General features: G+C 50.3%; 1 protein-coding gene and 1 long non-coding RNA gene across 8 annotated transcripts in view; one reads left to right on the forward strand and one right to left on the reverse strand.

Annotated features, from left to right (window-relative positions):
* HNF1B (HNF1 homeobox B) overlaps positions 1-10,119 on the reverse strand; it is a 51,871-nt gene extending 41,752 nt beyond the window's left edge. For 3 of the 7 annotated variants that reach the window (XM_024757603.1, XM_024757600.1, XM_024757599.1), the window contains exons 1-3: positions 9,736-10,119; positions 4,941-5,140; positions 81-267 (exon numbers count right to left, since the gene is read on the reverse strand). In XM_024757603.1, the coding sequence (XP_024613371.1) occupies positions 81-267; positions 4,941-5,140; positions 9,736-10,079 (731 nt within the window). In that variant the 5' untranslated portion in view covers positions 10,080-10,119. Of the gene's footprint in view, positions 1-80; positions 346-4,940; positions 5,141-6,753; positions 7,305-7,332; positions 7,827-9,735 lie in introns of those variants that run through there. The other 4 variants (XM_024757598.1, XM_024757597.1, XM_024757601.1 and 1 more) reach the window with 3 other exon arrangements.
* A 13-nt stretch (positions 10,120-10,132) lies between these two features.
* Positions 10,133-14,286, forward strand: LOC112408065 (uncharacterized). Its single transcript, XR_003004877.1, has 2 exons — positions 10,133-10,530; positions 11,162-14,286. It is a non-coding gene; the product is annotated as an uncharacterized LOC112408065 (long non-coding RNA).
* The last annotated feature ends 231 nt before the right edge of the window (positions 14,287-14,517 follow it).

Consider the following 14,517-nt stretch of genomic DNA (forward strand, 5'->3'; position numbering starts at 1 on the left):
TCAACATTCCAGGACTGAGGGGATGGAGCTCGGGTCCACGTGCTTGCCTGCCCGCTCGGGTGAGCTTCTGGTGGTGTTACCTGTTGCACTCCTCCACTAAGGCCTCCCTCTCTTCCTTGCTGGGGTTCTTTTGCCGGTCGTAGGCCTGGTACAAGATTTGCTGGGACGCGGGCCCCCATTTGAACCGGTTGCGACGCATCTTCTTGTTGGTGGGCTCAGAGCAGGCGTCATCGGACTGCCCAGGCCCCTGGCTCTGTTGACTGAACTCTGGAAAGAGAAACAGCAGCTGATCCTGACTGCTTTTGTCTGTCAAATTTCCAGAACTCTGGACTGTCTGGTTGAATTCTGAAAAGAGAAAGGAGTAGATTTGATAGGGTCTGTAGCCTTCACTCAGCAGACACACAGACAGATAGACCAACGGAAAAAAAACACCTTTATTCCTCTCCCCTGAGCTTTGGGATCTGCTGTTACTGTGGGTGGGGGTGCAGGGGGGAGGCTCGGCTCAGGCGAGCCTCACTGCCCACTTCTGATGGCTCCACCAAATCCACCCCTTTCCTTTCTTTGGAGGAGCTCAAACGTGGCCGACCATTGTTTGCAGGACAATTTATTATTATTATTATTTCATTGGCTCACTGGCTCTCAGACATGAAGCAACACTCTGAATCCTGAACTCTTGTGTTTTGATGTCAAGGAGATGAACTCCATCAAGTCTCAGGTCTAGGGGAAAAAATGCTCAAAAGTACAGTCTGCGCTTAGACAAAGTGTTTAGAGGCTGCAAATAGCTCCCCCCACCGCTCTCCTCATAATTCCTAGGGATCAACATTATAATGTTATGCTCTTTGAAAAACCCCAAACCCCAAATCTTTTGACTACTGCTTTGAAATAAACATACCTGGACCTTTGTATTGGAAAGAGAAGAAGCTCTTTAGAGCTCAGATCATTTCGGAGGCAATGGTGTGTGTGTGTGTGTGTGTGTGTGTCCAGGGGTCCATTTAGGAGGGAAACAGCCCAAGAGGGAAAAGTCTTACAGACCTGCCCTCACATTTGAAAGATGGGAAATGCAGGAGATAGCAAACACAGGACCTTCCTGGGAGTGGCATTTAATGAGTTGGAGAAAGGTAAATATAGATGGCATGATGCCCCTTGTCAGTCCAATTCCCAGGACCCAGGCACACTGTGACCCTCAATATATTTTGGTTGAATGAATGAATGGAAGACGGCAGTTTGCCTGGTGGTGATTTCCTAGCCTTTATGGTTGCAATGAGATTTGATATTTACTCATGGAAGAGGCAGCCTCGTTGTCCTCTTCCCCACATGTGCGTGAAAAAGGGTTCGTCAGGGTGATTAATTCCATTTTACACATGAACAAGCATAGAGGCCAAGGACCCTGCTGAACAAGGACACGTAACAGATTCATCTCCTAACTCCTGGTCCCTGGGTTCTGGACCTTGATGTTTTTCTTTCTTGTTTCCTGGAGTCATCCCCACAGGTCTCAGAAAATCCTCAAGGTCCAAAGTCAGGCCACTACTTAGTGCTTGAATCCCGTCCACAACACCCTACCACGTGGCCTTCCAGCCCATCCACCTCCAGCAACGTGAAACTTACTACCATCTAAGGATCCACTTCCATTCTGGTCCATCACAAGGAGCAGTGGGCCCCTAACAAGCCTGTACCCCAGACGCAGGTGGAGCTGGCCTTTGTTTAACCAGTTGCCGATCGGCCAAGTTAACGAGCTGTCTCCCAGGTAGATGGACTGAACGTGTCACTGGGACCTTTGATTTGGGCCCCGCCCACTTTGGATGATTCTCAGGCCACTTAGGGCTCTGTTTTCACTGGTTCCCAACAATCCCTTTAGATACCTGAGAATGTCTCTGCCAAATTTACTGGCAGGAAGTTACTGACTCAATGAAATAATGTAGGGTCCCAACCAAGTTCCTTAATTCCTGGTCCCTCAGCTTTCCCGCCTGTGGAATGGGACTGGGTGAAGACCTACAGGCACTAAATAGTCTTTTAGAACATCTGCTCCTAGTCAGGACAACGGTGATGATAATGGTGGTCACCCAAGTTCCTACGGAAGTTATACTTTTCAAAGTGCTTTTACACTTCCTGTAGTATTTGGTCTTCATAGCGGCCATCTAAGTACAGTGACTTTGGGGAGGATCGCAGTGGGAGAAGGAAGTCCCCTGCTCAGTGGGTGTCTGTTTCAGTGACTCCTCTCCTCCCTGTGGCCCTGTGGAGTTACCACGAATAATAGCCAAAGCCAGTACGGGTGATCCCAAGGACCCAGGATCAGCATGAGTTTCCTCATTGGCTGTGAGCAGATGTCATCACAGGGAACATTTACTGAACCATTTCTACAGTGAGGTATTATACAAAATCCTCCAAATGTACCCCTTCCCCTAATTCTCACACCTCTCTGTGCAAGAAGTATTGTTATCCCCATTGTACAGATGAAGAAATTAAGGTTCAGACCAGTTAAAGTTTCATGGGCTTGGGGCGGGAGCCAGGACGTGAACCCAACCTGTAGACGCTAAACTCATATCACCTCTCGCTTGAAACAACACACCCACAAAACCTTCCAATCGGCCTTGGGTGGAGGTAACTGAACTGACTCCTGAAGTTCTGCCTGTGGTGGGTGCGAGACACGCCCACAGTTGCCCACGCTGTGGGGCCTGCCTCTGGCTGCTGGCTGCCTGTTTTGAAGAACTAGACTCCCCCATGTCCTCCATCCACCACCAACTCTCCCCCACTTCCTTCCAGATTAACTGGGGGAGGGGCACAGAAAATGTTCATTGCCCATAAAAATTAACTTGAAGCAGTTGGCTTTGGCAACCTCTTTACAGGCTCAGGAGCCAGCCTGGACAAGGAGATTCTATCTGCATAGATGGGTTCATGAATATTACCATTTATTATTTTTAGTTTCTCAAGAAAATTTATCATGTGTCATCTTTTTTTATCTTCCCCACTCTCACCACTTGCCACGTTCACTTGTGTCCCTCTTTTATTCATCTCACTTCCTATATTTTATCCCATGCGTGCATGTCTTATATTCATCCTTTAAGAATTGGTTGAAATGTCGCCTCCTCTAGGAAGCCCTCCGTGATGTCTCTAGGCAATTTAGCAATTCCTCTGCTGCCCCTTGTGTATACTTTTATAACAACTCTTAGAAAGCAGCTGTCATTATTTTTTCAAACATCTCATCTCCCTCATTAGCTTGTAAATCCCTGGAGAAAAGGACGTGTGTATCTCACAGCCCAGCAAGTGCTTGGCACCTCATAGGTGCTCATATAATACTTACAGAATGAAGGGATGCTTCGTAAGCTTTGTCTCATGGGACTTTAAAACAATAATAATAATGTTAAAATCCTTTGCAGAGACTGTCATACATTTTTGCAAAATGTCATTCTCAAGCATCTTGAGAAACTTTTGGGGACTTTTGTCTTTTTAGAAGCTTCCGACTGTCCTTCTTTCTGAGGGAAATCCCATGGCCCGCAGAGAGGAAGCTCAAACTGGAGATGCTGCCTGAGGCTTGTATTGGAGTGAGGGCGTGTCCCAAGGGTTCTCTGGCCTTTGGAGACTATGGCTCCTGAAAAATTTTCTTAGGCTTTCCAGGAATTACAGGGAGTTGCTTCATGTCAGACACACAAATTCTTAAAGACCTAGTCACCATGGATAGTGGATCACCCCAGAGTTTAAAAGGGGCCTCTTCCCCTCAGTAGCAAAGAGCTCTCACTTTGCTTCTTCTAACGTACCCATCTAATGCTTCCAACAAAAGAGCAAACCACGACAATAAGAGATGAACCCTTAAACCCTTTCCCTCCACCTTGAAGTCCTTTCCAGCCCACAGACATTGAGACAATAAATACTGAAACAATCATTTCAGGTCAGTGTGTGACAGAAAACAAGAGTGATTTTAAAAAGTAGGCCTCCAGTGAGAGGGGAAAAACCCAGCCCAGAAAGTGGTGGAAACTCATATCTTGACAGAGAAGCCCACCGCCCAGAGGATAGTGTGTGGGAGGAGTGAAAGCTCATATAAATTTTTCCTAGAAAAAGGGCTGGATCGAAATAATCAAAGTGTAATGTAAAAGTATACCTTCCTAAAGTAAAAACAGTAGGTCACTGATACTCTTATCATTGAAAGGCAGTTCAAACTTCCCTAGACTTCAAAACAAAAATCTTTGTGTTATTGGGTAGAAGAAATCTTGGGACAAAAAGGAAATTGGGGAATGACAATGGAAATGACAAGAATTCACAGGTCAGAGTTGCAAATGCAGATGATTTTAGTGTGTCCTGCTTTAGCCAGAAGCAACTTCTTCCTCCGTCCGATAGGCTCACCGGCTGGGGGTCTCAAAACTCCACCGATTTTGGTAAATGTGAGCAAGCAAGCATCTTAAGTTGCTTCAGAACTCAGTTGCACCCCCTTACTCAACCCCCCCAAATAACAGGATCAGGTTCTGAATATATCTATATATACAAATGCCTTCTATTTTTTATACTCTTTTCAGAGAGGAGGAAAATAACGATAATAGTGATCAATGTTATTGATTGCTACTAAATGTCTTCCTTGGAAACTGACCCATGGTCATGTATCAAGGGGAGTTGCTTGGCTTACTTTGGGGACGATACTCCACTGTTACCTACTTGGTTTCAAAGAGAAAGATGTTGGAAGCAGGGACCAAAATATTCAAGGTGCACTGCACACACTGAAGGGCTTGTCAAAGCAACTGGCTGGGTACTAGGGGATCGTGGGAGAAGAAAATGATATAAGTCAACCCATTGTACAGCAGCGCTGAAGGCCAAATCCACATGCCAGCTTCCTTATATTTGCCAAGCGCTATGCAGACCTTGTTGAGGAAGAGGAAACTGAGGCATTCCACAGGGGTCAGAGTTAGGGCAAAGGTCACTCCTGGTTGAGGCAGAGGCAGGATGAAAGCACTTACGTCGGAGGATCTCCCGTTGCTTTCGGACGTACCAGGTGTACAGGGCGGCGCGCTTCTGGGTCTTCATAGGTGTGCCCTTGTTGAGATGCTGGGAGAGGTGTGACTGGTTCAGGCCGGTGACATCGACCACCTCCCTCTGGGGGATGTTGTGTTGCTGCATGTAGCCCTTGATCATTTTGGCAGCCCTCCAAGGGTCCTCGCTAGACAGATAAGCAGATGGTTAGGAAGGATGCTGGTAGAAGAGGTCGGGGAGAAATACCCTCTTTCTAGAGGTTTTACCTAAACTCTGTGTAAAACTCTGACCTTCCCCTGTTTCTCCTCCTGTCCCAGTTACATCCTGGGGAGAGGCCAAAATAGAACCTAAACAAAAGAGGAGATGAAAGCTCCTATATAGTGTACTCCATCCCTTTCATCTGAGATTAGGAGGGCAAAGAGGAAGATGATTTCCCTGCTTCAGGAATGGGAAAGCACCCCAGCACTCTCTCTGGGGAAGCAGAAAGAGAAGTTCCTGCTTTATCTTGCTTTCCTTCACTTTCCTGGAATGTGAGAGACTTAAACAACGGCAAGAGGCCCACTGGACAGTGGAAGTGCCATTAGCTTGGGGCTGGGCTGGCTGATCCGACAATGACAGAGGGCAGAATCTCTAAATTCACCTGGACTGCCCCCCATTATTTCCCTTCAGAATGGGCGTCTCCGTTTCTTGTCTTCTAAAACAGGAGTAAAACTTTTGTGTCCACCTCCTGAGAAGCAAGGAGGACTTCTTAGCCAAATGTTAAACAGTTTTCAGAGTTTCAGAAAAGTTTTAAGAAATGATGTTCCTCCCTGGGGCTGAAGAATCGCTGCACTGAGGTGAGGCCAGTAAAGTTAAAAAAAAAAAAAAAACTTCACAGCCCCGCCTCTCAAATAAGACCAAAAGGAGGGAGAATAATTTCAATTTCTGAATAAGATATGAATGATTCCAAATGCCACGTTTTCCTGTATTCTTACATTTCTCCTCTGACAGGGTAAGAGTGTCTGGAAGTTAATCTTTCTCATAAATTTTAAGCTTGGGATAAGAGCTTACATTTCTCATAAACACAGGTAAAGCAAAAAGCTTCTTTAGAACACTGTATTAGTGCCTTTGAATTTATTCCAAATGTTTTCAACTTTGCCAATATCTTTTCTTGCTTGTTGAATAGGTGACTTAAAAGTGAGAGATATAATTGAAAACAGAAATTAAGAAAACAGTGCACAGTATAGGACAAAAATATTCAAGAAACAATACATCCACATATACTATTTGTTTAATGCAGCTACATATTTAACTTAAAAAAACCCCAGCATCCCTTTACTGTATGTTGATGTATATAATAGCCTGAAAGAACATGAAAAAAAGTGAAGGGAAAAAGTAGCTTCAGAGGTAATAAAAAACAATGCTGAAAAACAACATTTACAGTGTTGCAAATGAAATAACCGATTCATTTCTAAATGGTATCTGTAACATGTCAACTAAAGTTACGTTTGTGTAATGAAGTTTTTAAAATCCAGTAATTAAACTGAGATTTTTGTAAGCATTTGAAAAACTGTGATCATTTTAGCAAGTCTTTAATATGAAATTTATGAAAACACAGGCTTTGATAGACATGTTTTGAGAAATACAAAAGATTAATTACTTATAGCTTAATATATTTCTCAAGTATTTATAAAGGTACTTCCATGTAATACAAAATAACGAACTAACAACAGGAACAAAAAATGAGGAACCGCGTCCCAGTTTCAAGCATGGAGAATTCACCTTGAGTAAGAGGAAAGTAATGTAACATTTTGCACATACCCGTGTAAACATCAGAGTTCATTTAAAATCTTATTTCTGGTGAATATTTCCACAGATATTTTCAGGGTAGAAAAACACCTTCAACGGATACCAACAGTAGCTTCAAAAGTTAGAAAAAGTATTTGGATTTTAAAAGTTAATGCTGCTTCGACAGATTCTTTGACTTTTTTAGTTTTGCTTAATATTTTTTTACTTGTATTTATTTCGTGTGTCTAAGAAACCTAACTGAAATTGTGTAATGTTCTAAAAGCGAATGATTCCGTTGTTAAGAGTGAATTAGCTTAACAATTGGGAAGGTTTAAAAAAAAAAAAACCAAACCAGTAAAACCTTATAAACCATAGCAAATCTTTCAGCCCGCATTGAAGGACCAGAGTTGGGGATAAGATGGCGTAGTTACACCTTTACAGCTCTGACCACAGAATTCTCATGCATTCACCGGATAGAGCCCCGAGAGTCGGTTACGTTTTGAAATTTGAAAATACAGCCCGTGATCAGGGGTTCCCAACCCCGATAAACACACAGAACGGGAGAAGCGCGCCCGGGCATTGTGCTCAGGACGCAGGTGTCAAGCGCCCGACCTCGGCGCCCGCCTGGCCAGCCCAGCACGCTCCTTTCCAAACAATGCCTCGGCCGCCCACAAGCAGAGAGGTCCTGGACCCCGTCTCAGATCGCTGTGATTCTTCTTTAAGAAGCCTCAAGCCCGGACACTTGGGAGCAACCAACTTTCCAACTTTCCACCGCGCGCCAGCCTAGAGCTGGGGCCGGGGACACAGCAGCGCGCAGCCCCCGGCCTGCTTTTCTCGCCTTTCTCTTCCAGGAGATGGAAAGAGCGGCCGGGCGCTCCCCAGAGTGACTTGCCGCGTTCTTTTCTTTCCGCCTTAGGGGAGCGAGGTGGGCCAAAAAGGGAGTGCGTGCGTCTGGCGGTCAGCAGCCGACTGTGCAGTGACCTGGGGACCGCTAGCGATTTCTTGAAAAATTACTTTAATCAAGTCTGACCACTCCCGAAGTTGGGGGAGGGAAGGCAGCAACCGCTGGGGAAAGGGAGCGAAACCCTGGGGTCTGTCCTGCGTCCCCCCGCCTCAGCGGGGGTCTCGGGCCCCCTAGCCTCGCTCCCCGCCCCCTGGAGCCGGGGGCTCTGCTCAGCGAAGAGCGCTGAGGTCCAGGGCTCCGGGCCGAGCCTGGCTCTCTGCCCGCCGGGCCTGCGGCGTCGGCGGCCCTGGGGCAGCCCGGGTCTGGCGCCGGGTCTCCGGGCGGCGCGGGGGCTCGGCTGGGAGGGCCCAGCAGCGCGGTGCGTGTGCTCCGGCAGCAGCGAGCTGCCCCGCGTCCGCGTTCTGCTTTCCTTCCCCCTCGAAGCCGCCGCGTTTACAACTTCACCAATGAATAACCCGCCTCTCCGTTCAACCTAATCACGACTTTTTGTGTATCTTTCTGTTGATGATTTATAGAAATAAATTAATAACACCCGAACTCCACGTGCTGCAGTTTATATTACATCTCTGCCGCGTCCAGACCGGCGTGGGGCTGGGTGCCGAGGGGCGCCCCAGGTCGCCTCGGGCTTCCCACGTCCTTCCAAATCCCAGCTGGAAGGCGGGCGCCTGCGGCCAGGCAAATGGGCCTAGGTACCGGGGCGGGGGTGGGGGTGGGCCCGCCGGTGGGCGGCGGGAGATCGGTCGGTCCGCCGGGCCCGGGTCAACCTCCGGACCGCCCTGGCGCCCCAGCCGCTCCTCTTCAGACCCCTCTCACCTTCCTGCACCCTAACCCCGGCTGGGGAGAAACCGCCGCCACGGGCGAAACCGCGAGGGAAGAACCTCAAACCTCAGAACTGTAGCAACATAATTTCCGGAAGTAAAAAAAATCTAGAAATTCCCCTGACTGTTTTGCTAGAGAGTAAGCCGCCGGGTCCCCAGGTAGCAAATTCAAATGCAAGGTCATATCCCATCCCAAACTGCCACTGCGGGCGGGTGACCGAGGCTGCGCGAGTCCCTGGAGCGACTTTGGTCCTGGCCCTGTCTAGAGACCGCGGCTCTGAAGGGTCCGAGGCCAAGCGAGGGCCTTGGTCCTAAAGCAGAGTGGCCGGGAGCGACGTGCGGTCTAAGGGGACCGCTCGGTTCCTTGGATAATTAGTAACCAGCTGTCAAAGCCCTGGGCCGCTCGGGGAGTTTTAGCAAAAGACCCGGGGCCGGGAGATAGACCTCCCGCCAGCCTGCTTGGATTCCCCAGGGACGCCGGGGTGTCGGCGGCGAGATCCGGAAACGCCCTCCTTTCTCCCACCAAATCCGCTGCGAACTGGGGTCTTGGCCGCATTTTCCCCTCGCTTGCTTAGTGACGTGGTTTCTTTTGCCGCTTGAGGATCCACCCTAACCTGACAACGTGCAAACATTTCCTTTCGCGAATCTAAACGGGCTTTGGGGATTTCGGATAGCCCTGGGGTCTTGCACGGGCGCTGTAAATGGGAGCGCACTCCAGATAAGTCGCCCCCCAGATCCCGGCCCGGGTGCCGCCTGTCCCTCTGCCAAGAGCGGCAGGACGCCGTGTCCCAGGCCGGCGGCGTTTCCCCGGACCGCGGAGTTGGTACCTCAGGAGAAAGGCTTGGCCTGGGGCTGATGCGGGCCCGAGCCTGGTCTCCTGGGAATCGCAGCGGTTTCACTGCGCCCACTCGCACCTTGCGCCGCGTGGGCAAACCTCCGGGCAAAGGGCCCCGCAGCTCGGGTTCTCCCAGGCCGAGCCCCAGCCCGGCCGGGAGGGCCCCGCGGGTCCCGGGCGCTGGCCTGGGCAGGCGTTCCTGAAGCCTCGGGGCTCGGGCTGTCCAGTTGAGGGACTTGGAGGGTTCCAGGTGTTGGGAGAGAAGCGGAGCGCCCCCCGGGGGACTTCTCTGGTGGGAACCAGGCTTGGCAAGAGCGGTCGCGCGCAGTGTCGCTCAGGCACAAGGCCGGGGGCTCAAGGGGCTCGGGCGCACACTCCGCACCTCGGTCCGCGCCTACCTGAGCATCCGGTCCACCTCCGCCCGCTGCTCCGCCGCCTCCTCGGTGTTGAGGGCTTGCAGCTCCTTGAGGATGGGAGGGGTGTCATAGTCGTCCCCGTCCTCGGAGCCCTCGTCCCCGGACAGACGGCCCTTGGCGTGGCCGTTCGTGAGAGTATGGAAGACCGGCTTGGTGTCCGGCTCGGCCCCGCTCCCAGGGGACAGGGGCAGCGTCTCCAGCTTCACCCCGAAACTCGGGGATGGCAGCAACTCCTCCAAGGCCTGGACCAGCACCTCCTTGGTGACCCCGGAGCTCAGCAGGGCGCTCAGGAGTTCTTGCTGGAGCGACGTGAGCTTGGACACCATTTTCCAAGGACAGAAAAAGAAGGGGGTGAGGGGGTGAGGGGGTGAGAGGGTCCGGAGTCTCCTCCGAGAGGAGTCAGAAAACTTCTAACTTGCCATGATCGCCACCATTAGGCCATATAAGATATGCAAATTAGTGGGGAGGGCCCGGCTTTCGGCCCGATGCAAATGGTCGTGGGGAGGGGGGAAAACCGAGAGAGGGAGAGCGTGAGGGGCAGACGGGGAGAGCAAGAGACCCGGGCCGGGAGCGGGGCTGCCAGGGTCCATTGTACTCACGCCAGGGGGCCGAAGAGATTCTTGTCCTTGTTCTGTTTATCAGCCAAACTTTAGCTGACCTTTGGACTTGTTAAACAAGTAGCTTGCAGCCTAGTGTGGAAGGCTCCGGGACTTTTCCACCGGCTGCGGGTCCGGCTTTAGTCCGGAGAGAAGAAGAAACTGCGCTTCAGGGGTTCAGGTGAGAGCTGGAGGAAGCTGGGGCGCTCTTGGAAGAAGGAGATGGAGGAGGATGCGAAGAGCAGAGACCCTCCGACGCGTCCCAACCGACGCAGGCGATGGGCCGGGAGAGCCAGGCGGGCGGAGGATAAACTGACCGCAGGGGAATGGACGCGGAGACCTGGGGGAAATGGGGCGTATTAGGTGGGGTGAGTGTGGATTGCGGGGGCGGTGGTCCCATTTACTTCTACCTGAGTTACCGCTCTGCGGACCCCAGGCCCTCACCAGCTGGGTCTAGCAGTTTGGATTTGCACAACTGCCGGCCCGAGAGCGTAGGCCAGCGGGAAGGAGGTCCGGAGAACACTTGGGAGGAGGCACCGACTAATTTATGACCAGAGGGAGTAGCCAAAGTTGAGCTCCCCCAGCAGCGGGGCTGCACCAGCACCCAGCCTGGCCGAGCCGCGGAAAGCTGGACGCCTGGGCCACTGGGTTCCCCGGTTTAAACCAGGACTATCAAAGCGCCTCCGCTTTCGGGGCAAAACTAGGATTGCTGGGCCTCCTTTCTGGCAGTGAAAGCAAGGCTTGGCCTGCAGCTGGATGAACAGTTGGAGCTGCACGTTCTCTGGGCCCACTGATTTCTGGTTTATTCGCAGCTCCAGGACACAGCGGTTCCCGGGGCCAGGGGCGGTGTTCTGCAGAGGCGAGGTCAAGGTGGCCCTGTCAGGCGTCTCCCACGCCAAGTTGGGAAGGCGCGGACTAAGCCGCGGGGGGAAAGAAGTATTTTTCCACGCCGGCCTGGCCCAGGAAGGAAGCCGGGAACCTTTCAGCACTATTGGAGTTTCACCTGCCTCTCCCTGAGGCGCCCAGGGGAAGGAAGGATGCAGGAGTCGCACCCAGACCTACAGGCTGGACTGGACCTGCAGAAGAACAGGGGCTTTTTAGGATCCATCGCTCACAGTCCCATGGTTCCTGGGGCAGAGAACAACCCCTTCCCCTCTCTAGGCCTCAGGTTCATCATCTGTGCAGTATTGAAACCTAAAGTGCAGGGCATGGGGCATTGTACACAATGAACGAGACCACCTGTGAGACCCTGTGGCCTAACAATAGTGTTCATGCTTTTCCTTCCGGGAAGGTAGGAAGCCAGTTTCCAGTAGTAAAATCTAGCCCCTCTGAAGGTTTAGGATTCTCAGAATCAGGCAGATCCAGTGCTGGGGCTGGAGGGACCGGGAGATTCAGAATGAGCAGGGAATTTGCAAAGGAGCTTCTAAGCAAATTCTCCTCCCTTCCCACCTTTAAAGGACAATTAGGAGGAAGGGGTAATTTCAGCGTGGGTTGGGGTGGGGAGGGTCTGCAGCCCTGTCTGCTTGTTTCCGGATCAAATCTCCCAGGTGTGTGAGGGCTGAAACTCCAGATGTCAGGCTGCTAAGGAGCTAGGCTGCCTCTTAAATACGGGGACTGCTCCGCTCGCCTGGGCCACCCATGAGAAAGGGGTGGTTGTATGCACAGAGCTCTGGGGGACCTTTACACCGTCTCAGTGTCTTTCCCGGAGAAAGGGGTAATAAGTTCATAGAAACAAGGGCTCTTCATTTCACCTTATTGTCTTCTAGTTTGTTGTGACATACGGCAGATCCTTGCCCCTCACAATTCAGCCCAATGGGAGAACATTTTCTGCCAACCCAGCTCCCCTCAACAGGGATAATGAAGTGTTCAGAGTAAATGTCCCTGGAGAACAATCGCTTTTTCTCTGTCTCTCACTGACTATCAGGATAGAAGCAGTCAACTGTAATGAAGATCAGTTTCTGTGTTTAGCTGGAAAACCCATTAAAAAACCAGCCATCACTTCCCTTTTAACAACAAAGCTTTGATTTGTAGTTCCAACTGCTGTGTGCCCCGTCCGACTCTCAAGCTTCCTTACCTCTCAAAATTCAGGTGTCAGAAAACCCATTCTCCCCCCTACCCCAGGCCAACTATGGGAATGTACAGGAAGTTGCACAGAGTACAGGGAAACTTCCTATGCATGTCCAGATAATCTGGCTATTAATATCCAGCAACTTCCTGTAACCCTCCTGTCCAGATCTACCTTGTATATACCACCTGATGCAATATGGGTGCTCACCAACCAAGTAACTGCAACTATGGATCTGTGAGCAGATCCAGTATCTACCCCTTCATATGGAAATTTAAAAAGAAAAGTGTAAGTATCCCACTTCTCTTTTTAAGGATGTGGGTCACAAATGCTAACCAAATGAGCTATCGCAATAAACCCTTTGGTTAAGCTTCCCCTAAACAGAGGAAGCCAGAGTACAGCTGAAAAACCCTTGTTTATGCTTCACACAGGATAAAGTAGTGACGGGCTGATATAGTAGCCCCATTTTAAAGAAATGGGAAAAGAAGACATAGGACATTTTAAGGAGGTGGCTTGGAGCTACTGTAATAAGTTAATGGAAGGGTTGAGATTGGGGCTCAGGACTCTTGAGCAGGGCTTTAGGATGAAAGAGGAAGGGCTCCAGTTTCACTGCTTTGGGAGATGGGAAGTTAAAAGGGGGAATTCTGCTGTGATTCCACGGCAGAGAATAGACAGCAGATGTTGGAGTCAAACAGACCTAAATTTGGGTTCTCCAATCTGCTTAGCCAGCTGTGCCACTTGGGCACACTATATAATCTTTCTGAGCCTCAGTTTCCTTAGGTGGAAAATAATGATAATGCTCTACTGTGTTTTTGTGGAGATTAAATGAGTTCGTAGCTGCAGGTTCCTGGATATCACATGTTTAGAAAGAGGCAGCACATCATGAAAACACGCCAAGAAGAGAGGCGGCCGATCTCTTTGGTCTCTTTTATTCCCAGCTTGTTCTTTTAAGAGTTACTGAATTCGAAGAGACCGCGTTAGGTTCTTCTACTCAAACAATGAATTCGCTGCTCAAATCCCAAGATTTTCTATGGGAAATGTAGTCCCTGATCCAAGATAATTTAAAATCCAGATGGCTCATTACTGTATAAAGGTTTTCTGGGCACCATCTTGGAAGTTTCACAGGATGGCAAGTGTGATTGCCATGGACTCAGTCTCTCCTGTAACTTCACGGCATAAAGGATATTTCTTTCCTGCTCTTATGCACACAATCTTCCCCCTACTTTCCAGGCTTACCCTGATTTGCTTACAGCAGGGAGAGCCTGGTCACCTCTGTTCTCTGCTGCTCTACTCTCCATGGCTTTCACATTGATTTGGGAGAGTCTCTAGAAGGCCTCAAAATGAAATCGTCTCTAGAGTAAAACATGAATACTGCCCTATCCTAGTCTGAAGGAGGCTGGGAGCCTTACTGTTAGAGAGCAGTGTTGCAGCCTAGAGAACATTTTAGACTGTGGTGTTAGAGCCTGAGTTTCCAGCTCTGGATACAACACTCTTTTCGGGATAACTCTTCACCTCCAAAGGCTTGGCTGAGTACCTTTTCTGATTCTGCTTTTGAAAAATGGCCAGTTGGTCTGGATGACCATTTAAGTTCCCTAACTTTTCTATGATTTGAAATTCCGGAATTACCAGGGTGTCCATTTCCAGGCCTTTGGGCTGATGATCCATGAGCTCAGGCCAGAACTCTGGGTAGTGCCAGACATGGGACTGTTGACTAGCCTGTGAGAAAAGACACCACAGACAGTAAGCTCCAAGAAGGCAGGGACCATCTCATGCCTTACTCCTCAATGCCCAGAGAGGTGCCTGATCCATAAAAGATGCTCAGTGAAACCCTTGTTGAATAAATGAAAAAGTGATCATCCCTGCATGATGCCATTAAGGGTGATTTTTGTGTGTTTGTGTGGTACGCGGGCCCCTCTCACTGTTGTGGCCTGTCCCGTTGCGGAGCACAGGCTCCGGACGCGCAGGCTCAGCAGCCATGGCTCAAGGACCCAGCCGCTCCGTGGCATGTGGGATACTCCCGGACCAGGGCACGAACCCGTGTCCCCTGCATCGGCAGGCGGACTCTCAACCACTGCGCCACCAGGGAAGCCCTAAGGGTGATTT

The sequence above is a fragment of the Neophocaena asiaeorientalis genome, unplaced genomic scaffold, assembly GCF_003031525.2.
Source record: "Neophocaena asiaeorientalis asiaeorientalis breed wild unplaced genomic scaffold, Neophocaena_asiaeorientalis_V1.1 scaffold327, whole genome shotgun sequence".
In the NCBI taxonomy this organism is placed as follows: domain Eukaryota; kingdom Metazoa; phylum Chordata; class Mammalia; order Artiodactyla; family Phocoenidae; genus Neophocaena; species Neophocaena asiaeorientalis.